General features: G+C 42.4%; 5 protein-coding genes across 5 annotated transcripts; 2 read left to right on the plus strand and 3 right to left on the minus strand.

The window, feature by feature from the left end:
• Positions 1-1,927: 1,927 nt before the first annotated feature.
• Bfra_000327 (uncharacterized protein) lies at positions 1,928-3,003 on the plus strand (the record flags this gene model as incomplete). Its single annotated transcript, XM_037330772.1, has 2 exons — positions 1,928-2,050; positions 2,149-3,003. The coding sequence occupies 2 exons, from the start codon at positions 1,928-1,930 to the stop codon at positions 3,001-3,003; spliced, it is 978 nt and encodes a 325-aa protein (XP_037197105.1).
• Positions 3,004-3,303: 300 nt separating this feature from the next.
• On the minus strand, positions 3,304-4,083 carry Bfra_000328 (uncharacterized protein; the record flags this gene model as incomplete). Its single annotated transcript, XM_037330773.1, has 1 exon — positions 3,304-4,083. One exon carries the CDS (start codon positions 4,081-4,083, stop codon positions 3,304-3,306), a length of 780 nt encoding a protein of 259 aa, XP_037197106.1.
• Positions 4,084-7,194: 3,111 nt separating this feature from the next.
• On the plus strand, positions 7,195-8,650 carry Bfra_000329 (putative uncharacterized serine-rich protein; the record flags this gene model as incomplete). Its single annotated transcript, XM_037330774.1, has 4 exons — positions 7,195-7,453; positions 7,531-7,840; positions 7,945-8,170; positions 8,276-8,650. The coding sequence occupies 4 exons, from the start codon at positions 7,195-7,197 to the stop codon at positions 8,648-8,650; spliced, it is 1,170 nt and encodes a 389-aa protein (XP_037197107.1).
• A 711-nt stretch (positions 8,651-9,361) lies between these two features.
• Positions 9,362-11,128, minus strand: Bfra_000330 (uncharacterized protein; the record flags this gene model as incomplete). The annotated part of the gene is made up of 1 exon (XM_037330775.1): positions 9,362-11,128. One exon carries the CDS (start codon positions 11,126-11,128, stop codon positions 9,362-9,364), a length of 1,767 nt encoding a protein of 588 aa, XP_037197108.1.
• Positions 11,129-13,053: 1,925 nt separating this feature from the next.
• Bfra_000331 (uncharacterized protein) lies at positions 13,054-13,356 on the minus strand (the record flags this gene model as incomplete). The annotated part of the gene is made up of 1 exon (XM_037330776.1): positions 13,054-13,356. The coding sequence occupies one exon, from the start codon at positions 13,354-13,356 to the stop codon at positions 13,054-13,056; it is 303 nt and encodes a 100-aa protein (XP_037197109.1).
• Positions 13,357-15,717: the final 2,361 nt, after the last annotated feature.

Here is a 15,717-nt window from a genome sequence, read left to right on the forward strand (position 1 = left end):
ATGTTTCGACAAACAGAGCATTCAGATGATTCCTCTAATTCTACTCACTCCATCAAATAATACTCTGCATGCAGATCTTACTATTTCAGGCCAGTAGCGGTTTCTATCAATGGAGGAACTTAGGTGATCAAGTAAGATTATCCAAAAATATTTTACTATGACGATTTGACTATTTGATAGCCTCGACAGAAAGCTTTCACAGTATTGATAAGAATATGAAATCCAACCTTAGAGAACCTTCGCAGTGTAGTTCACACGAATGTCTCAATAAGATGTACGAGAATAATCATGGGAGTAATGTAGAGAAACGGATTTTGACAAGCGAAAAATATCAGAGCTGGGCCGTCTAATATGGTCGAGACTATGTATCTCCTAGCAAATATGCAAAAGCTAATACACATTGAACAATAGTAGCATTAGGCTTGATATCTTGGAATCATTTGAGCGTCCTCTGTAAGGTGGAAGGAAAGATATATATCGCGGTGATGGTCGAATGCTGTCAAACGCCCAGGCTGATATGTACAAGGCGAAGAACCAAAGGTAGTAATAGTCGGCTCTCATAAGCGGCCGACTAGTTCCTAGTCGGGGAAAGCGAATGTCCCCGGAAAGTGAATTGTCCCCGTGAGATTTTGGTGGTAGATTTGTAATTTTTATTGAAAAATATCTGAATTTTATAAATAATATTATGAATTTTGAAGCAATTCAAAAGAATTTAATATCATTGAAAAGCTAGAATTCTATTGAATAGAATTGTATAAAAATATAAAAAATTAATCTAAAATTGAAGGTTGTATACTAAAAACAGATTTGATTTGTAGTAAAATTTGATGATTTTAGTGCTTTTTGCACCCAAAATCTCACAAGGACAATTCGCTTTCCGGGGACATTCGCTTTCCCCGACTAGGAACTAGTCGGCCGCTTATGAGAGCCGACTATTAGCAGCCGAATAAAGACAACTATAAAAACCTAGGAAAGAAACAAAGATATGAGATATATATGTCAACTTGGAGAGATGGGCATTACCAAATGTTTGAAGTGAATTATTGCTGATTTCCAACAACAGAAAATTGGTGTTAAAGGTATCCTTCCAATGCGAAGCTTATCAAAAACTCTGCATCGCATATGAATTCAGACCTGGTCCATTCCAGATTTCTGGGTGGGAGCACAACAATCTTTGTTGACGCTATGTCTTCGGTCAGCCATGACTCTGGTGTACATTGGAAATTGTCATATTAGAGCCTGACTAGCTCTCCATCTCAATGCTATTTCACTGAGATTGGGCAACTTATGGCAGCTAGGTCATCTTGGGGTATAGAACATGGTCGAGAAGCTAACACCCCCCTCCCCCTACCCCGTGTCATGAAACTGCTGATCGTTCAATACTATCTTAGATATCTGGAAATCTAATATGCGTTCACTGGAATGACGAAGAAAGAATTCTATCCTCGAATCATGAGCAAATCATTTCAACAAAGTCAAACTTCTCTTTTAGAAAGTAAACGTCAGAAAGAGGACATAAAAGTACCTATCTTATCGAAAGGAATCAAAGGATTAATGAGGAGGAGTACGTTGGTGGTTGCTTTGTCAGCTTGAGCTAATTTGCACTACCCTCCGTTTGAGATATCAAAATTAACATCATCTAACCTCCTCATTCCGACAAACAGAAAGCTAGGAAAACAACCCCCTACCCTTGAAAATGACCGAAAGTGAATCCTAGACTCAGTCGCTCAACAATAATGAAACAAACGATCAATGATAGCTAGTAGTACTAGAGTGGCTGTTTGGATGAGCATTCATTAGACGCGGGGTTGGACAGACCCACCAACATTTCGAAGCGGGTTTTTGACCCATAGAGGGCTTTTGTTTGACCCCGTTTGATTCTCTTATTCAACCAGTCGTAACTTTTGCTGACTTTGTAAGTGTCGTAATGCGAGAATTAAATTCAAAGGTCGGAGGACATGCCCTACTCGGCCTCAGACCATATAACCCACCACTAACATCCAAACAAACAAACATTTTCCTCATTCTCTTAAGTCTCAATCATATGTTGGTATATTTGATCTATTGAACTTTCTTAGGGTAAAGTCTTACTGCATCTCACGCTTTCTATCACTTACAACTGTTCAATACTGTTCATAAAGCATCTAGCCAATGACATCGTCCCAAGCGACAATTATATATGATGTATGGGCTTTTCATTCTATCCTTGCAGACACCGGAATTTCACAAGCTGGAGTGATTTTGATTCACGAGGGCGGCAAGTCAGTGGAAAATGATTATCATCTTTGTGCCTATCATACATCTCGGGACCTTTCAAGATGGCGCACTTCCTACAAGCAATCACTACAATGTTCACTAGGTGGAAATATGACCTATAAAGGTAAAGTTTTCGGAGACGATGTGGTACCGTTTGACTCGATTTGTCGGAGTGTGGAGCCAATAGCGAGAAACCTGGGTGTGCCATTGAATAGCGCCGCTGACTGGATTGAAACATGGGAGGACTATATGAGTCGTGCAAACATCGCGCACATTCTTTTCGACAGACCTGAAAAGCTCCCTATTGAGGTTATCAGTCCTGACTCTTACTCACAACCGCGGAATGATCATCCGTCTTTGTATTCTTTTGAATCCGTTGATTGGAACAACATGTCATATAAGCCACAAAGAAATGATGTGCCAGACCAGAAAAATTATCGAAAATCTCAGGGTTCTAGCATGGAACCACATCATAAGTATTCTGCCCGTCAGCAATATGTATCCAGAGATTTAGAATCTTCTGACGATGGTCTGGACTACCCTGGGGAAGAGGAGGAATTTCATGAATCCCGATCAGCAAGACATTCTCGCTTACCTAGAGGGCACAGACAAGTCGACGAGCCAAGTGGAAAGCCTGAAAACAAGAAGTTGAAGTATGCAGGCATGATTGCTGAAACGGTGACAGCTAATGCCATTGGAGATGTGTTTGGGTTGATATTCGAGTCTGTTATTGGGGCTATTTTGTAGGAAGTCGATAGCAAACACTTCATAATTCTAGTTTTCGGTTTATAGCATTGTATACAGTATTAAACAATTTCTTTTTTGCTCTGACAAACATTTACATGTATCCATGGCTCGAGACCACATCAAGAGATTTCTTCAACATCTTCATAGCTATTATGTACATTGGCATCCTCGAGCGTTCTGAAACTTTCTAACAACACTCAAGGCTTCGCACAGGACTGGGAGATACCGCTCCACAACTTCCGAATCATCTATTGCGGCAAATAGAATTAGCGACACTTGCCATCAACAACTTCTGTGTCTTCATAAGGAAGCACAAACCTTTGGATTTAGAATTTTATTTCCTTCTCGATCATCCCTAGCTCTCCGAGGGCGTAGAACTTGTCTTCGTCTTCTGGGTCTACATCCGCTGACAGGATTCCTATTCACACGTCCACCGCTGCATTTTTGTCTTCCTCCCCGCTCGTATGCCCTTACCTCATACCCCAATCTTCTTCTTAGTCTTCCTAACATCATAGAATCACATACCCCTGCACGCTCTGTCTCACTTCTTCTCCTTCTTCTTCTAGAATCTCTCTCTTGCTGACTCTCCCTCCTCCTCTCCCTCTCTCTACCCAAGTCTCTATCTCTACTCTCTGTGAGAATACTTTCCACCCAAATGCCCTCTCGAGCCAAATCCAAAAATAACATCTTCGTCCACTCCGCTGGCTTTCTCAATAATTCTACTTCTTCAGCACTACAATGCCGTGAAGTTATCGAAGCACAGATTTGGAGGTAGAGAGGTAGGGAAGAGGCAAGAATGTTACCTTGCCAACTAGATCTACCGCCAACGGAGCTAGGTAGTGAAGGTCCGGGTGCGGATGCAGATGGGACGGAGGACGAGGGATTGTGTGTTGTGTGGAATAGATATGGGATCGGAAATTGGTTCGAGGAGGATAGCGGGGACTCTGACGTGCATGCAGGCACGGGTATGGATGAGGATGAGGACGGATATGGAACAATAAGCACGCCTTCTTGAATGACTCCCGTCTCGCCGTAAGCAACCCAAATCTCAAAGACTTGTAATATCTTTTCGCTTCCCATGTTTCTTATTCCCATGTTTCCTATAACTGTATGACTTTCCGATATAGAGTTCAGAATATGTATCTCTTACACAAATGAAATGATATGGAATAGGGTGATGGAAATGGAAGTAGATTTGCTGATGCTCTTTGAATACAAGTACAGGCTTATCTCTGAACCATATATAATGATTCCCAAAGCATTCAAACGAGTATCCACGAACCTCGCATTCGTATACACGTAAGCAGTCTAATTCGCATCCTTTTCCAAGCCCTCCCCACAGCTTATCATCCATAATCTCATCGATCAAGCATCGTGGAATACCGAAACATTAAGGTTCAGAGGCAGCTAAATTCCCATGCGCGCGCGTACGACATCTCACCTCATCGCATCTCGATTCTTTTCACAACATCCGTAACAACCGAGTCCCCGAAATCAGTTCAAAGTGGAGATAGAGGACTGTGGACCTGTGGAGCACTAATGATAGAGCCCGATATACCCTGAAGTCTCCATCATTTAGAGTGAAGTGTACCGTCTTACAGTAAGCGGGGATGTCAAAACCCCTGAGAAGTCGGAGCCCAAGAGGCCGAGAATATTCCCTAGTAAGCACAACATTTTTTCCCAGCCGATGAAGTAATAGGGGTGAATGTTTCATGTTTCAAGCTGGACATTGAAGTCTTTGATTCATGTTCGATACTTTTCCAAGACTAATAGATGGAAAAGTGAGGATAGGAAACATTTGGTGAGTAGGTGATTGCTATAACATTTATTGAGGTGTGTGTTTATCGATGCTCGACTATTGTCACATGATGCTTTAGCTCAATTTGGTCAATATTTACTAAGTCAGCGGGACACCTCTGCTAAGTTCGCACCTAGTAATTCTCCATCCTACACTTCCAAGCCCCGCGTCAACAAGTTACAATCATCCTTCTTCACAGTTCCAAGCAGGCCGCGATTATAATAAGCTGCATTCATCCCTTTTCTTCTGGTTTATTCTGTAGCCTGATCCTGTATTCAAGAAATTTGGCTTACAGGATTTCTGATACTCCTCTGTCTCCCTTCAAGGCTGATCCATGAGAGCACGGAGTTTTCTGGAAGCACAATGTTGGTATTCGATAGAAAGTTGACCCTGCTTTTGGATGAAAGTTAGAGCAAGTGGTTTTGATCGTTTCGCCCCATTATCGCCGTCGCGAAATTAGCGGACATTCACTGATGTTCATATGGTATCCAATCATTCGGACTCGTAAACTGGGCCAAGCTTCCAGTTATCAAAAGCGATACGATATTCAAAATGAGATTCAATATCTCAACCCAGTCGAATCATCCGATTGAATCCAAGAAGCAAAGCTTTTGATTGCCAGACTGCAGTTCAGTCCATTGGAAATTCAAGATATTCAAATCCATATTCAATCACTTGTTAAAGCCTGCCATACTTTTAGCATTGTTGTCATTTTGCGCAAAGTCTTTCCTGCTTATTCCCAATTCACTGCAATAAATATGTTTGGCCATATTCATACTTTCTTTGCGGAATGCCCTCGGTCTTGTTCACCACTGTGTCGGGAAGCTACATCCTTTCATTCACGGATGGTTGTAAGAAGCTGTTATGCTTCTCTGATCACTGCAATTGCGTCAGGCACTACCGGGGCCCAAACTACCAGATCCGCTAGAGTTTTGATTCTCTTGGAACTTCCTAGGTAACCCTTGAGTCTGCTTTGATATTGAGTCATTGCTTTAGAATATTCAGCAACAGCCCGAAGTGATTTCTAACATTAACTATCACTTCCTCAACTTAGTACAGTCTCTTGTATTTGACTCCCAAGGCAAAATTTGCTCCGCTTTTTCCAATTCCTTATTGTTGGATCCCAACAGCACTTTCGGCTTGCTTTATGTCCATTATCTGAATACGTGATCGTTCGATTAAAAGAAAAGAGTTTCCTGGAGCGGTGATAATGAAGTCGCCTTCCTCCTTGATTTGAGGTCCTATCAGCTCATAAATCTGTCTACATGTGGTGGCTGATAGCTAGGGACACATGTTTCAGTGGTTCATTTCGGCTTCCCCTTCATTGTCGTACAAACTCTTTTCAACACATTGCACGAATATCTAGCAATGACCCAAAAGCACTGCGAAGTGTATGCTAGTGAATTTTTGAATCATATGAACTTATTAGCTTAGCTGCCGAGTCATTCATACTGCTCATATTAACTAATGCCTCAATTTCTCATGCAGTAATTGCAATTCGTGATTCACACGGTTGGTACCGAGACACGGCGACTTTACGGCCTTACATCGGTGCCAGGATGTCATAGTAATACCAGATGACCATGCGAGCCCATCTTACTGGAATGCGGGGTGCAGGTTGGATAATATACATTATATGCCATGTGGCTTCAGAGGCTTATCCGCTTCTTTGGTTTGTGGAGTAAAAATCTATGTAGCCTCCAGTTGTACGGGTTTGACAATATCAGAACAAACAAAACAACCAATCATATCGTTCAATATATGTTTGCATCGAATGCTGGTGAGATATCGAATCGGTGTTTGATTCAGGCTGTTAATTTACCTAGGTATTTACTCGTAGATTTACATTAAATTATATATGAAACCGACGAAAGCCCGTCTGCGCCATTACTTGTCGTCTTGTTTACTACGGCGTGGTCTTTTGTTGCACCTCCTTTAAGATGCAACCTATGTTTGGCACCACAAATGAGCTTCTAATATGTTCGTCTGACCACCTAGACCCTTAAGATTGGAACCTCATCACACAAATATGTCATTTATTATTTCTTACCCACAAATTCAAATATGCCGAAAGGTAATTTTGATTCCGAATAATATGATTCGACTGTGCGTACTGCCTAGCAACTAGGAAGAAAGTGCCGTGGTTCCTGATTCACTCCGACATGGAATGTTCGCTCCGATTAAATTTGTGCTCGTATGACATTATGACAATTTCGAGAAATCATTTGAGTTTAAGATCAGGTGAAATCCGGGGAAAATGTGGAGATTAAGGAATCTTCTTCTCACTTGCTGGACTCTTTATAAAGACAGAAGACTTGAGCTTTCGGCCTTCAACCTTCGACCTTCGACCTCCAAATAATACTGACGATCAACTGTCAAGTTCAGTCTTCAATATGCTTTTCTTTCAAGCAATCTTCGTTGTTACATCTGCTCTCAGAGCAACTTGCATGACAATCAAACCTCAAGATGTCCAAACCAATATTGAGAAGAGACAGAGCTGGACATCCATTGGCTGCTACACTGACAATGTTTCTGGTCGTGGTCTAACTACCTCGGTATCAGTATCTGGAGCCATGACAAATGAAGGTTGTCAAGCCTCTTGTTCAGCAGCTGGTTTCTCGCACGCCGGTACTGAGTATGGAGGAGAATGCTGTGAGTCCCTTACCTACCCTACCTCTTCCCACTTCTCTTTCACACTCTCCCACGTTTACTAATACATCTGTGAACAGGGTGTGGCAACTCAATCATCAATGGAAATGGACCTGCCGCAGATGGTTGCAATATGGCCTGCAAGGGTAACAGTGCAGAGATGTGCGGTGGACCAAATCGTCTGACGACATTCCAGAGTGGTGGCGGCTCTATCACAATTCCACCTAACACCTCTAATCCGAGCAAATCTGGAAAACGTGGTATCACATACGATTCTAACAATGTTCATGGCGATTCGACATATGGAAATATGCTTAAGGGATATAGTAAGATTACTTGGGGCTATGATTGGGGATTCCAGAGTAATGGTTTGGATTCAAGTATCGAATTGTAAGTTTTTGTCTTCTTCTTCTTGCACATTTCCCCTTCCTTTCTGTCCAATCTATCGTTCATGATGACCTAAAGGCTCAACATATAACTGACACACACTCCAGCGTCCCAATGCTTTGGGGCCTCCCCAAGATCATGGATCAAAACTGGGTTTCCGCCGTCCAAACCGCTAAAAGCATACTCGGTTTCAACGAACCAGATCTTACTTATGAACAATCTTCTAATATGCTTCCTGAAGCCGCAGCCGTAGGATACAAATCTTACATTGAACAATTTGAAGGACAGGTGCGCATTGGTGGACCAGGTGTTTTGTGGAATAACTGGAATAGTGTAAGACACTCTCATCCAATCCCTTCTTCTGATCCGTTCAAACCCCTTTAACACTTCATCCTCTCACCTCCCTCAATACATCCATTTAACTAACCCCTCCCCCAGTGGTCCTCAGGCGGCTCCTACAACTCCCGCACCTGGACACAATATTTCCTCGGAAACTGCACCTCCTGCCACATCGACTTCGCAGCCATCCACTACTACCAAGACTGCGAGCCCAGCTCCGGACAATCGGGCTCCGATTGGTTCATCTCCAACGTCACCAACGCGCACGACACCCTCAAACTACCCATCTGGATCACGGAATTCCAATGCTATGGTTCGGATGCGCAGCAAGCGGCGTTTTTGAGAAAAGTGTTGCCCTGGTTGGATGCGCAGGATTATGTAGAGAGATACTCGTATTTTGGCGTTTTTCCGGGGTTTTTGCTGGATGCTGCTGGGACGGCGTTGAGTTTGGCGGGGCAGGCGTATGTTAGTTAGAGGGGGCTGGGTTTGTTTTGTTTAGACGGTTTTGGGGAGGTGGGGATGGGTCATGGGTGGTATTCTGCTTTTTGGGGGGGTTTTTTGGTTTTGTGAGGGTGCAGGCACCTTGGGATAGAGATGATTTATTTATCGATGGAGAGACTATCAAATGAAGAATTTAAGCTATGAATTTGATGATGTTTGAGACGAATAGTGAGTAGTTGGATCTTCTCATGTGTCAGCCATTCCAAATTTGAAATGGCTCGAATGAAACTAGATCCAATCTCAAATCTATAAATCCGAACACTTCTGTGACCATTTGGGGAAGAAAAAAATCTCATTGTATAATTTATCCAAGTCCATGAGAAAATATGAAAGTGTGCAAGCAGCTCCAGCTATGTAAAGTCGGTATTGTAGTACTATAAGAGGCATGTGCATGATATCTTTATCATGATTACTCTATTTCCTCGTCTCTCATACTTGTGCAATTTCCTAACCCATCTTCATTACCGACTCCTGGGGAACAGGAGCAAGAAACATATCGTAAAACAATTATAACTCCGCCTCAAATACTCCGCACTCAAAGTATTATTTGATCTCTTCGTGATATCATTAATTCATGTAATGGCTTTACACATTTACATTTCCACCCTTGTCTCCGACTCCTCTGCCTACTATCCTCATACCACGCCATACTATACCATGCTACTCTATGAAAGAAATATTAACTCAATATCCACTATCCCAAATATCCTCTTCACTCTTGATCATTTCCACAACCGGTGTTTTGGGCATAGCTCTCTTCATCTTCTTTCTATCCTCCTTGGTCACTAATCGCGGCGTAATCGGCATCATGGGTGTAAATGGTTGATAAGGACTATATGGTACCGTGCCTCCGCTGAAAGGTGTTTTAAGACCTCCCGTTCTGAGACCTCCGGTTTTCTGTCCATTATCTCGAGGAACACGTTCGAGAATGGTGGTTTTGGTGGGGAGGTTTGGAGAGAGCATATTTTGTTGAAATTGCTCGCGGAAGGGGAGAGAGCGGGTTGGTGCTGAGGAGGCGTGACTGGCGGTTTGGTAAGTAGAGGTAGAGCCGATAGCTGTGGATGATGAGGGAGAATCTGGGGAGGCAGAAGAACCATTCGAGGTTTGGGTTTTATGGAGGAGAGAGTTTCTTGAAGGAGCGGCCCGAAGAGGTCGGGAAAACATGGTTTTGGTGCGTTCTTCTGCTGATTGAGGAGAAGCAGTATTTGGTTCAGATTTGAGGGAGATTTGGAGATTGCGGGTGTTAAGGGAAGGAAGCTTTTGCTGAGGAGATACAGGTGATATTGTGTCGAGGGTCTCTGCTATACTGCGAGTAGGTGATCCACCGTTAGACGATGTGGAGCCGTACGGCACTTGATTTCTTGGAATTGGTGGCGGGGCTCTATGCACGTATCCTCGTGGTGTTAGAGGCTCTTCGTCCGATGCGGCATGTGAGAAAGTGGTTGAGTGTGGTGTCGCAATTGGAGATGAAATTCGTAAACCCCGAATTCCCTTTCTTCGTGGAGATTTAGGTGACTTGGGTACAGATCTAGGAGAGGTAAGAGCTGAAATTATGGAAGATGCTCGAGAGTGGGTCTTGGTTGATTTATTATCGTTGATATTGATTTCCGAAGGCTTATGTTTCCCAAGTTTCCTTGATGATGATTGTACTTGTTGCGGTGCTACCGTAGATACTCCTCCGGGTACCTTGGGAGGTGGCATGTTTCTTACATCCATTCCTGCAGCCTTTGCTTCCTCTTGCTCCATCACATGAGCGTACAGATCCTCCAGATTTCGATTCATCATTTCTCGATCAGCTTCAACAATCTTGTTATCAATACTAGGTTGACTTTGATGCGAGTATATACTTTGGTGTATACTGTGATGTCTTTGAGTAGGGTAAACGTAAGGATTTGTATATGATTCGTGTATTGAAGGAAAAACAAAAGCGTTTGGGTCGGGATTGATTGCCGGTGCGAAGCACTTTTTATCTGGAGATGGCCAGGAAAAGTTTCGAAGGTTTGATGGAGAAATTGGAGTTGGACCTGATGATCCAGTGTAAACGCCGGCAAATGTCGAGTCGACTAATTCCACCTCCAAGGCTCTAGCTTCTGATTCAACTTGTCTTCGTAATCTTTTCCCGAGGGTGATTATGAGAATTCCCACGATACAAAGAGAAAATAGATATGCACCTATGATACCACCAATCTGAGCTGGTAAGAGTGCTTTATTTCGTGAAGCTCCGGCTGAAAGAGGTGGACCGTCTTCTGGTGGTGGTGCTGGCGACCAATCTATTCCTAATGGATTACTTCGAGAAAGTTTCCTTGTTGAGATTGGATTCGCGAATACCTTGATAGGCAAAAGAGCGAAGGCCGAGAAGATGCAAAGAAGGGACGGTAATGAAGTGGATGTTGAGCAAATCAAAAGAATGGACGATGGTATATTGATACGATCTGATTCACCTCGAAGCATTTTGTGTATGTGATGATACAATTGACCTCTTTTATAGCCTCAACATTTCAAATGGAGCATATTGTAAGTGTATCATAAACTCCCATTGAAACGATTTTAGATATTTTGAGATAATAAGTGACATGAAGTGTTCCAGCTTTTCAATTTCAAGGGGGGATGAATTGATGTATATACGGGAGTGAAATCCTCCAAAGCCGGTAAAGCTGCATGCTGCACAACTGCACACTATTATTATTCTGCGAGAGTTGCGTACCTACATACCTCCCTAGGCAATATCGAGTATAGATGTTCGAGTGTAAGGCGACCTAGGAATTGGATTGGATGAAGAGTATGAAGTGCGAGAATATTTGTTTGGTCGATGTGCATTTTGTATGGTCCAGGAAGAAGAGAATGGAATGCTCTCATGGCAAGATTTGATAGCGCCCGGAAGATAAATTGACCAATAGAATGATAGAACAAGGAGAATTACCAGGGATTAGAAGGGATCAAAAGGGAGTATCAACAAATACAGTCAATGCAGATACTTAATTGGGAGAAATATCCAGCGTCCTCGTTTGGGCTGCAGTCAGATTTTCGTATGATCCGAGAGTCAAGGGGTGATGGATGTTGTGGTTGGTTGAAGAGATGTGAAGAGAGTGAAGGGTGCAGAAAGCGAAGGAGATGAGAGAAAATGCTACCGTCCTCTTGTGCTTATTCTGCATTTTGATTGGATGACTGTTATGGATATTGGCATTATTTTTTAAGCGCCCGGGAAAGAGGTGAGGTGGGGTCTAGAGCATCACGAGTATCTCGAGAGTATCCGGTCATTTACCCGGAAGTGGGTTACAACTACCGAATCCCGATATCCATCCATACTGGGGAAAAAGAATCAAATTTCTCTCAATGGCTCTTGTCGTAGCTTCTTCCATCACATCATATCACATCACACCAATCAATGGCTTTGATCACCCTCCTCATCATATCAATTCGGACGCCAGCTGCTGTATATACGCGAATAACATCAGAGCAACTGCGCGGGCCCATGATTATATCTTGTGTGTACACAATAATACATGGTGGCGGATACCGACAGGAAGTGACGAAGCAATCTTTCAATACAACACTTTGCACTCGTACTCTTTTTCCATGTATAGTATGTCATTGGCATGACTCAACAAATCCACCCACTGAATCTAACTTTCAGAGGAGAGAGGCTTCATATCCTCACTACTCAGCTGGGTAGCCAGGCCAAGCCAGATTCAGCAAACCAGGCTACACAACTAGAGGCAAGTTCTCTCATCGAGAATTGTTCAGACCTAATTCTCATCATGCGTATGCAAAGTATACCTATCACCCCATATCTCTCATCACGAATCGGGTCCTACTTGGTATCTGCCATCCGAAGCTCTGTATGTTTAGTGAACAATACGCAGAATTCATATTGATTGAATTATGGTAAGCTTTCAATATATAGTGTTCTGGACCCCGCAGAAGATCATTCAGCTTGTCTGCCCCCACCTTCCTGCATATAATTCACGTTCTTGCTATACATATGAACCTTGTATGAGGATTTCTTTGGTTCTACTAGATTGAGAAGCATCTAGCGAAGATTCCTGCTACCCTTACTTGTCATTTGATTTCTTTGTCGCCTCATTTACTCAATTTTGCATTTGTTGTTTCAGATCCGTTCTACTGATGTGAGTGAAGGGGAAGTCACATAGGCGATCATTGCAATCGACACTGAATATCACGATACATACTGGTATCAGGTTAACTTGAAATACTATACAAAAAAATTGTTGAGATCAGCACTTGAGATTCTTAGTTATAGCTACTTTTCAACTTGTCTGTGAAGCGATTTATCAGTTTATATTTGTTTCAACAAGCGATCAACGCCATCCTGGATGCTACGTCTTCTTCCCAGCAAAGACCACCGTGCTTTCCTTTTATCTTCCTATCTTATCTTTTACCTTGCCCAAAATTCTTTGACTTGCACTTGGGGCCGAGTCTCTTCTTTTTGCATCCAAATATTGTTTCTTTTGGGGCTTTTTGATGGCTGAACTTGCATCGTGTATACCACCGTTGCTCTTTCCGGTGTCAGCGATCTCTATTGTTGTTTGCCGTGGTTCTGCAGACGACGGCTGTGTACTCGACGACGACGACGACGCCTTCACGATTCTTGCATTTGCTTGAGTATTTTCTTTTGTTTGTTTTTTGATCTCTGTCTTTGTCTTTGTAGTTGCTTGCATCTTGTAATATTGATCTGGAATGTTTGTTGTTTTGTCTCTCAAATTATAATTCTTATAGTTTAAATATTTATTGATGTGATATGATTTTTAGTCTACTCTCGACTGTATTCTCGTCTTGATATTCATTTGACTTTGTTGTTCTACTGACCGTCGTCGTGTCCCATTCCCATTCAATTGAAATTTACATGACTTCAATTATGTAAATTAGTTGGCGGTCTTGGGTGGTACTGGCCTGCCGCCAATGAGCTATTATCACAACATATCTTCTCGTAAGAGACCTTAAATAACCTTGAAAAAGACGTACCTCATCAATCAGTCAGTTCATTTATGACAATCATCAATTGGAAGTCCAACTGACACCCATTAATTCCATCGTTCAGACATGAATGATGATACACTAAGATTCAAAGGAACGCATTTTGGTGACTGTTAGTTTCATTTGTATAAACAATTATTTCTTCTAAAAATTTCATACCTCGTCATGTTTGTCCGTTTACTTTTCTTCCTCAGCATTACCTCAAAGTTTATATCAGCAAAAGCTGTCGTCAACTCGTCAAATCAGTTGTATTCAACATCAAAATCTTGAGAATACTTGGCATCATACTTGGAAGACCTTTTCGGAGTCCTACTCGGTTGTGTGGATTGAAGCCTTGTGGAGTTCGATGGCTGTGGTGAGAACCCTCAAATCATTCTTGAATGAAAGTCTCCTAGAACTATCCCGTTAAACACCTAATCAATTCAGTCGCGCCAACTGCAAGATGGCTTGAAATACCTACAGCTACATGTCTGCTCGAATTAAACTATAAGATCAGCCATAATAACAACTCCCATGGAATCAGATGTATTTCGGGAGATAGCATAAACTCTGTGACCGCGGAAGTAGCCACAGCGGGGCTTATATAACCATGCGCGTTGACAACGGTAGTTTGTTTCTTTGAAGTAGGATATTTCTAAATTCTGATGGCAGAGCAGAATAGATCGTTGCCGATTCTGTTATCAAATCTAACCGTCGCTTGAGGTTGCTGAGCTGAAGCGCTATCTGGATCCGTCCCAATACCTCCCCAGGTATTGTTTGGCGACCAACAAAAGTCTCCAAACATAGTCTAGTGATAGTTCTCAGGATCCCTGAGACGTCTGTCAATGTTTGAAAGAAGTTTGACCTAGTTTTATTCTTGGCGCTGATTATTGTGCCATTCACAAGTACGATATGGAAGATTCCAAAGGTTGAACTAACCTTGACACCTCCAATGTTGCTACACGATCTCCAGCAACAGTAATACCATGCCTGGCCATCGTCTCATGTACTGATTAGCATAACACTCACAAGATGAGGTTAGTCGACGTCAATCTTAGGGTACCGTGTGGATGGATAATAGAGTGGTTCATGAATAGTATCAAGTTGTACTGTTTGTGGCGGTACTATTAGTATGTGAAGTTACACCAGCTACCGCCACAAACTAAACGATGGCTTTTTTGTGTCTCATTTTGAACCACGAATTGGGTGGTCAGGATGATTGAGGGCACTTAGGTATCAAGGCGAGGAAGAAAATATCTATGCACTTTCACGAAGTTTGGTGTTGAAGACAATGATCGGTGAAGATCTACAGAAGACAAATTAACACACGCCCATTCCTGATGATATCTGAAAGTGACTAGTAACTACTGACATCATGCAGATGGGGCTGGGATGTGGCGGGTAGATACTCAGTAGTAGCAATGTTTTCAAACCCAATCATCCAGAAGCAAAACCTCTTCGAGGTAAATGGTGACACTCTATCCCCGCGAACGGTAAAGTTCATCGTGTATCCTTCGGCTACCCACCATTTTCTTCAATCAAGAATAGCAATTTAGTAAACAGTCGATGTTAGATCTTTCTTTTACGGCTATCGTGGGTTTTAAAAGAGCTAAGCAGTAACAGAGCTTAAAAGGATTCACCCGCCAACTGAACATTCTGGATAATGGAACGATTAATAATCGCCGACCTTAAAATGCTAGAATTGTCTCACTGGGGTTGATTAAACTTTTGATACCCTGAAAAAGGAATCCCCCTAGAATATCACTCAAATAAGTTTAGTTGTTCAGCTGGCTAGGGCGTGCAGTTGGTAGGTGAACCGTTCCAGTTAATACTGTTTCCAGTGTGTAATCGTAGGCTAATAATTAGCCTACGATCTGGTTGAAATAACTGTACCGGTATCGACTCAATAGTATCGTCTCAATGATCACAGGCCTTTTATTATTATTACTTTTATAGCTTTTTCTCATCGATCGACAGATCTCACATTTTATTTGGTGTTGCGAGCAGAGTGTCGGTGATTAATTGTGACATGCGCTATTATATAAAGTTGACCCTGTTAAGGGTTC

Source organism: Botrytis fragariae (assembly GCF_013461495.1).
Source record: "Botrytis fragariae strain BVB16 chromosome Unknown tig00000001, whole genome shotgun sequence".
NCBI lineage: Eukaryota > Fungi > Ascomycota > Leotiomycetes > Helotiales > Sclerotiniaceae > Botrytis > Botrytis fragariae.